This window comes from Triturus cristatus, chromosome 1_2 (assembly GCF_964204655.1).
Source record: "Triturus cristatus chromosome 1_2, aTriCri1.1, whole genome shotgun sequence".
In the NCBI taxonomy this organism is placed as follows: Eukaryota; Metazoa; Chordata; class Amphibia; order Caudata; family Salamandridae; genus Triturus; species Triturus cristatus.
The window spans coordinates 5,922,856-5,931,710 of record NC_140580.1 but is presented as its reverse complement, the minus strand read 5'-3'; the positions used below and the strand labels follow the sequence as shown (position 1 = coordinate 5,931,710).

At 41.0% G+C, this 8,855-nt stretch overlaps 1 protein-coding gene across 1 annotated transcript; it reads right to left on the bottom strand.

Annotated features, from left to right (window-relative positions):
* Positions 1–923: 923 nt before the first annotated feature.
* KCNA10 (potassium voltage-gated channel subfamily A member 10) lies at positions 924–2,495 on the bottom strand. Its single transcript, XM_085614359.1, has one exon. The coding sequence runs from the start codon at positions 2,490–2,492 to the stop codon at positions 924–926; it is 1,569 nt and encodes a 522-aa protein (XP_085470485.1). The 5' UTR covers positions 2,493–2,495.
* Between the last annotated feature and the right edge of the window lie 6,360 nt (positions 2,496–8,855).

Sequence of the window (8,855 nt, the reverse complement as noted above, 5' to 3'; positions counted from 1 at the left end):
ACTGGGCAATTGTCCCCCGCCTGTGCTATTAGGTCTGCCATTACCTATGGAAAGGTCAACCTTTAGAGCACCAGCTTTTCCATCTTTACTATTCTTAATATAGTTGCTGCATCAAAATAATGGGGTCAGTGTATAAAAGGGCTGGCTAGTAGAGATGTCTCACATGTCCTTGGTGACTTCACCGGCTCTGGGCTAGATACATACTTATTTGAAACAGTAGTGTGCCACTTGTATAAAATAACATGCCCCAAAGTCAGCATTCGATTCAACAGCTCAGTGTGACGGCTGATACCTTACATTTCAAGAGGCCTTGCATTAACAGTTGATGCACTTATGACAGTGCATACGTTTACTAGTGTTATGCAGAGGTTCAGACTGTTTTCTGTAACACGATGGAAAAAAATTCTTGGAAGAAAAAATTAGTCTGGGACAGGTGTGGTTCAAAACCCTGAGCCTTTAAAAAACAAAATAGAGATTTAGAGACCAAGGATGCGATAAATTGTTAGCAGTGCTGAAAAGATAGTTCAACAGGTTTGCTTCTGTGAATTTGTCGTCTTATAGAATGTAGCGTTAACTCTCCGTCAAATGCCAGTTCTCATTTAAAGAGAGTATTGTGTTAAATATTTAACAGTAGTCCCATGAATATTTAACCTCTGAAGAGGGAGCGATAGTGCTCACCCTAACAAATTCAATGCTTGTAAACATCTGTATTAAAGTTATTTTCTCCTTTATCGATGAGTCTCATAACAGACTGATAGGATGATGATTGAATATGTGAAGCCATAATTTCCTTTTTTTACTTCTCCGTCATTTGGTACACACATCAAAAGGGCATTTGCCTATTTTATTCTATAAAACATGTTCATTTTAGAAACCTATTAACGATGAGAAACATCAGGTACATTATTTAAGCCTGCGTGCCTTTAAACGTCTCCTGAGTTTCTGTGTTTATTGTAGAGGCATGACTTGCCATTGTTTGATTGGTCACGAGCACATGCTCCATTGTTCTTATTCAGAGACACCTCACTTCCTGTTCTTGTAATGGTCAGTGATTGGAGTTTTTCCACCTCTGCTGGAATCGCTTGTCTTTCCTCATTCTCGGTTTCCCTATGGTAGAAATAGTTGAAATTTGAAACAATCACTGGGACCGGAAGAGCAATTGTTAACACCCCTGCAATGGCACAGAGGGTGCCCACCATTTTCCCTCCAACTGTGATTGGACACATATCTCCATAGCCAACAGTGGTCATTGTGACGACAGCCCACCAGAAGCCATCAGGGATACTGGTGAACTGTGACTGAGGTTCGTCCACTTCTGCAAAATAGACAGCACTGGAGAAAAGGATCACTCCAATGAACAAAAAGAAGATCAGCAAACCAAGTTCCCTCATGCTGGCCTTTAATGTCTGCCCCAAAATTTGCAAGCCCTTGGAGTGCCTTGATAACTTAAAAATCCTGAACACCCTGACAAGTCGAATTATTCTCAAAATAGCCAGTGACATATTCTGCTGCCCTGTGGGCTCTGTCTGCTGTATTAATTCAGTTATCAGAGTCACAAAATAAGGAATGATGGACACAATATCAATGATATTCATGATGTTCCTGAAGAACTCAGTTGTGCTGGGGCACACGGTAAACCTCACTACTAGTTCAAATGAAAACCAAATAATACAGGCCGTTTCTATAACAAAGAATGGGTCAGTGAAAGTGTTCGGCAACTTAGCAATGGAAGTGGCGTTTGAGGTTGGAAATTCTTTTTCTTCCCTAAATTCGGGCAAAGTCTCCACGCAGAAAATGAGAATGGAGATTATAATCACCAAAACGGAGACCAAAGCGACTCCTCTGGCAGCATTGGAGCTTTCTGGATACTCAAAGAGTAGCCAGAACTGTTTGTAAAAGTCATTTGTTGGTAAAGGTACCTCAGGCTCCTTGATGAACCCCTCATCTTCCCTGAACTGCTCCATTGCATCATTCCCCAACTCATAAAACACAATCTCGTCGGCGAACACATCAATAGGGACGTTTGCTGGTCTCCTGATTTTGCCACCGGATTGGTAGTAGTATAATATTCCATCAAAACTCGGCCTGTTTCTGTCAAAGAAATACTCATTTCTCATGGAATCAAAGAACTGCATCCTCTTGTGTGGGTCTCCAAGGAGAGTGTCAGGAAACTCGTTGAGCGTTTTGAGTTGTGTTTCAAACCTGAGCCCGGCAATGTTAATGATCACTCTTTGGTCCCCTTCCTCCAAGCTCACCTGTCCAATTCCCAAGCTGTCATTGCAATCCTTGGAGAAACGGGAAAGGAAGGCCTCGTTGGTGGAATTCCCATTCTCTAGCAGTTTCCAGTTGGTCATAAGGCTGGCACTGGTTGACTCAGTTTTCTCATATTGATTGGCAGAAGTAGACTCTTTGCAGCAGGCAGCATTTTCCTCGCTGCTTTCCATACTTTCGCAAAGGGTATCTCGCAGCTCCATTTCATTCCAAGTCGCCATCTCCACTATCATGAAGCAGTTGGGTGAGAAGAAATTGTCTCAACTGGTAGCATGTATCTTCTTTTTATCTTCATGACCTGAAATAGAATACAGATACATGGATGACGGATTATCACTCTATTTCCAATATATTCAGTAGATTGTAGATCAAAACAGAATCAAACGTATGTGTCTAATTTTATGAAATATCTATCATTTGGTTCTGTATCTCAGTACTGTACTTTTCAGTATAAACAAAGGCCTTTCCAAAAGGTGCTAGCAAAGTCCCTTAGCAAGATCTTAATCAGTATATAGGGAGTTGTACAGTTAAACGTCATTGAAGTACATTTGCAACCTTTTCATATTGTTATTTTTTAACAATTGTCAAAGAGCAACGATAGCATACAAAGGAAGAATTTACATAATATTACCCACCGGTCCTGTTCCTTCCATCTCTCATCAGTAGGACTCTCCTAATGACTTCCAGTGTCTACTCTTCAATTATTTATTTGCTATCAATGGCTTTAATAAGAAACAATTAGTGTGGATGCCAGATTTTCTCTGCTGTGCTGTCACTAGGGGAAGCAGTCGTTTTTCTGGTCTTTAGCCTGATTGGTAAAGCTTACTGAGTCTCAAGGAACATGGTTAAATGAGAGTCCCATGTGTCCAACACCACCTCCTCTTCTCTTGGTTCTGCAGGCAAGTGGAACGGCCTGAATGTGGATTGTGCTCGAGCTCTTCTAATATCTATTATCCACTCTCCTCTCTGTGCTGACAGTGGTCTATCAAAAGTGCTTTCATAATAGGGCCATTTCTCCATTCTCAATGAGAGTCGGGAGCATGGCATTGGGGCTGGGAAGTGACAGAAAGCTTCAGAATGTGATGATGTAGGGTGTCAGGCCATCTGTTTTTTAGATTTTTTGCAAGGATGAGGGGAAGCTGGAACAGAGTGGTGGGAGAGGGAGACAGGATGCAGGTTTTTAAAAACAAATTTTGAGAGTACAGTGAGAGTGTTGTGTATTGCTTTTAATTGCAATGTAAGGTGCGTCCTCGCTTCACTTTATCAACCAGCTCTGTATAATTACATTATGTATTCCAAGTTCCAATTGAGATGTTATCCTGGGTAGTTCAAAGTGGAGTTGGAGGAAGGCGAGGAAGCAGGTCGTTTATCCGAATAAACTCGAGTAACTCATGTGCATTCTAGGACACTTGTGTGAAGTAGTGATGGGTAGAAGGGGAGCTGCTACAGAACTGGCGAGGAGTGATTCACACAACCTGGTATTGGTTCGAACTCAGGGTTCAGGTCACATAAATAAAGACAACCAAGGAGGATTGGAGAGTAGCACCAATATGGACATTGTGGATTTGGCATATGAGGAGGAGAGGCCTACATTAGTGTGTCTCCGGGTACTGGTGAGTTATGGTATGCTCAACGGGTAACTAGCTCCAACGGTTCCCGTCGCTTGATCAAGACATCATCTTCTTAGACTCCTCACTGAGCAGCATTCTCTGCTTTTGAAAGTTAGTGCAGTGGTGTGCATCACCGAAGTCCCTAATGATGAAGCTGTGCATCATTAGATATCAATGTGGGTTCAAGTGCGTGATCTGACTTGAAGGCCATTTTGTGGCCCACATAGGCACAAGTAAACTCTGGGGTCATTAACAAAGTGGATGCGCTGGCGTTAATTTCTCTTTCAAGTGGTTAACGATGACTTGTGACGATCAAAAGTCAGTGGTTGTTGAGAAGATTGGTGACACTTTGTGATGCGACATAGCTGCAGGTGAGGAAGTGTACAATATTTTGGAGGGGATTGCAAGGAATATAGCTTCCTCCCATCATTTCTGTAAAAACAATTCATTATAACCCTATTTCTGTGGAACACCCTGTTCAGAATTTTTGGGTGAATACCTTTGTTGAAACATGATTTTGGTGTTACTTAGTGTGTGGTGAAGAACGGACAGTGGACTAGTACAGCACTTACTGGTGAAGTAAAGGTATAGAGCTAAACAACACTTTCTTTAAAATGTGTGCACAGGAGGTCACATTAATCCACCCAAAGATGTCCTAAGTTCACCGTGTGAACCCAACCTGGTATGGTTTGAATGGAAGGAATATTTTATGAACTGCGTTGCAACTATCAATGAGGAGAAGCTCTGATGTGTATGAGCATTAGAGCATTTCAGAGTTTTGGTATGGTTAAAACCGCTTGTCAATTGTTGTGATCAGAAGCGTTTGACAAAACTGTTAACCTCAGATGGAATGGGAAATATGTCCCCGAGAAGGATGTATGACATTACAACGCGTGTCATTACAACGCGTGCAGTTACATCGCATGTGTTACAACGCATGCGATGTTACAACGCTATGCCATTACAACGCAAGTCTTTACATCGACTTGCACTAGATGGCGTGCTAACATTAGAAAAGTGTAATTTACTATTCCAACTCCAGTCCACGTAACAGTAGGGAAGGTGTTGGGATAGTAAACTACACTATTTGTAATGTTAGCACGCCATCTAGCGCAAGTCGATGTAAAGACTTGCGTTGTAATGGCATTGCGTTGTAACATCACATGCGTTGTAACGCATGCGATGTAAAAGCTGCGCGTGGTAAAAACCGCGTTGTAATGGCTGTTCCCCCCCGAGAATGTGGATGCATTGACAGAACAAAGTGGTGCATGTACTGGGTAAGAAAAACCTATTGAAGGACAACCTCTCAAGAATGCCTACTCATATGCAAGAGTGCATTGAAGATAAAGGGGGAAGTTGCCAGATTACTTTGAATAGTGATAGTGGTGGCCTGCAATAATGAATGAGGAGTGGAAAGTGGAAAGCATCCTGTGTTGTTAAATGTTAGTGAATTCACTACGCAATGTTGACCCATAAAAAAGAGCTTGTGTCTTCAAACGAAACCTTATTGGGAGGCTGGAAATTAGCGAAGAGTGGTAATATTATTCCTACAAAGAATTTACAAGGCAATTATGAAGCAATGCCATGAAGGCTATTTAGGCATAGTCAAAACTAAACAAGGAATGAAAACAAAAACACTGGTGGGCAGGAATGTATGATAGCGAGCTGATAGCTGTTGGTGAGTGTTATAAGTGAAATTTTGAGCTTGCCGTGTGAAATGTGATAGTGTGGTGTGTAGGTGGATTGGTAGTTGGGAACTGAGCCATCCGGGGCTGTAGCAACATTTTCTTCATGGTTGTATTTATAATACATGGGGTTCTGCAATCCCTGTATAAAATCCTGTTTATAATTTCCTTATCACAGGCTACTTGTGACACACCTAGTTGCCTGTAATAAAGAAATAACATAGCCGCTTAACTGTAATAACTTATCACAGTTGAGTTCTTATGTCAATGTGCCTGCTTCCATAGCCAGTAGCCATAGTGAAAAGCAAGACACAGAGCAAAATTAAAGCACAAATACAGGGGGCGTGGTTTCGGTGCCGGCCAAGATGGCTGCTTGAATTGGGAGCTCTGATTTGCCGAACAACGCTGTCAGCATTTAGATGCGTTTCTCGCATCTTTAATTCACGGACTGCAGCACTACTATCGGCGGAACACCCCGCAATCATGGTGAGCCATGTGTAAAGTTGCTGCGCATCCCGCTTCGCTTCTAATTTTACTGTTTTCAACGGGCCTCAGAGCGGCCGCCATGTCCTGAGAAGACACTTCCTACTATCTCCTTGGAACTGTTGTTGGAGGAAATTTGCGCTGTGCGCCCGTTTCTGGAAGAAACGAACAGTAAAATTCAATTACTGGAAGAAAAGTGGTCCTCAATGGAGAATAGAGTCTCTGTAATAGAACAACAACTCTCGACTGTTCAAGGTGACTCTCAAAGACTTTCCTCTCTGGAGAAGGAGGTTCGCAAACTTCAACAGCATACTGAAGATTTGGAAAACCGCAACAGGAGGAATAACCTACGCATCTATGGATTACCAGAAGCTTTGGAAGGAGAAGATTCTGTCACCTTTTTCTCTTCCTTTCTACCGAAACTACTGGATATGCCTACTTCAACAACGCTGAATATCCAGAAAGCTCACAGACTTGGTCCACGTCCTTCGCTCTCTTCATCCTCGGTCAGACCCCGGGGAGTTATTATTCTCTTCTTGAAATTTACTGACCTGCTTTCTGTTCTTTCTTCAGCCAGAGCCAAACAACACATTTCTTGGCTAGGTCAGAGAGTCTTTCGTTCTCAAGATGTCTCCAATGTTACAGCAGCCAGGCGAAAAGAGTTTTTTAATCTTCGTCCACCTCTTCGTTCAATGGGTGCTCGCTATGGACTTTTTCACCCTTGCATCTTTAAGGTGACCTTTCAAAATCGAACTCTTTCCTTTTTATGATCCTGCAGAACTCAAGAAGTTTATCCATTCTCATACTTTGACCAACATGGATACTGCTGACCCTCCTACGGGTTGACATGTTATACCCATATCTCTATTACTCTTATTGTTACTATACTATTAATTTATGATTCACTTATGTTTATATTTGTTCATCTTTTTGTCTTTCTTATATGATTATATTTTAATATAGTTAATTGTTTGAATATCCAATATAGTTGTTCATCTCCATTTCTCAAGTTATACTAGTTGCGCTCCTCCTCTTATTTATTTATCTATGTTTTGCTTCTTCTTTTAATGTTTTTTTTTTACTGTTATTCTAAATGCCGTTTCTATAGCTCATATTTGTTTTTTGTATCTCTTAGTTGTGTCCGGTATGTATCTTCCAATTGCTCTTTATCAATTTTGATATTCTCTTAATTCCCTTTTATATTCATACAGGTCCCATCTGTCATTTTTAAAGTTGTTTGGTCCGTCTACACTCCCTTATTTGTTCTGGTGTGGTCCGGATTCCCTGGTTCGGGCGTCTCATCTCCCGTTCATCGCCATTGCCCCAGTCTTATCTTGTTTCCGTTCCCCTCAGGTATGTTTTTTTTCAGTCATCCTTCTGGATATGTACTGTCTCTCCTTGTATTTCTCCTCTTCCTTCTGTCTTCCCTTTTTCCTTCCTAATTTTCTTTCCCTATTCTACATTTGTTTCTCCTTTCATTCTCCTATTACTGCATATTTGGTACTGTATAAGTCTTTAATGTTTTTGCATTCAGAGTTATTTCCTGGAATGTGAAAGGTTTTATTAATCCATTTAAGAGACAGAGAATTCTTTCCCACCTCACCTCTTATAATCCTGACCTAGTACTCCTACAAGAGACCCACCTCACTGAAATTGAGGCGTTAAAATTAAAAAGAGGTTGGGTAGGTACAGTTCTATTCTCTCCTTCTGCTAATAAAAAAATGGTGTCATAATTTTATGTCATAAGAAGTTGAATTGTAAAGTCTTATCCCAAGAAACTGATGCAGAAGGTAGATGGCTACTAGCTAAGTTGTTAATTAATACTGTTTCTTTAACTGTTTTTAATGTTTATGGACCGACACATCCTGATTGTTCCTTCTGGCCTCTAATTATGCAAAAATGTGTCCAATTCCAAGATGATCTTTTCATACTAGGAGGCGATTGTAACCAAGTTGTAGACCCATTTCTCGATCGTCAATCTCAAGTTAGTTTTGTTCCCCATAAGACCCATAAACACTTTCTTGACACTATTTCCCAAGCACATCTCATAGATTCCTGAAAACTCTCCCACCCCGATTCGTTGGATTTTTCTTTTTTCTCTCCTCACCACGTTTCTCTTTCCCGCTTGGACTATATCTTTCTCTCTCAATCCTTATCTCAAAATTTACTATCTTCCTCTATTGAACCTATTGTTATCCATGATCATGCCCCAATTGTAACAGATCTTGATTTGCTACCTCCGCATCCCAGATCCTCTTGTTGGCGTTTTAACAATTCTCTCCTCTTAGACCCTCTCTTTTCTTCATCTTTTCGCTCCTTTGCAAATGAATTCTTTAAAGGCTACTGCAAGAGGCTTTATCATTGACTTTGTCTCACAAAAAAAGAAATGCTTTCTTCAGCTGGAAAGGCCACTTTGGCGCATATCAAGTTTTTGGAACACAAATTTTATACTTCTTCGAAGGATTCGGTTTCACCAGAATTGATCCGCGCTAAACTCGCTTTTAATAAAACCACCACTGATAATGAGTGCTCAATGCTTCTTCGTAGTAGCGCTCGTTACTATGGTGGTTGTAATAACGCAGGGAAGCTCTTGGCGAATTATCTCAAAACACGCAAGGATTGCACCCTCATAGACTCTATTTATTCCTCAAAAGGCTCCCTTTCACCCAAAGATCAGGAAATACTTAATTAATTCCAACTCTTCTACCAAAATCTTTATACTCTGGAATCTCCTCCTTCTTCTTCTACCATTCAGGAGTACAATGATAAAATTCCTCCTCCCTCTTCATCTCATCTTAATTTATCC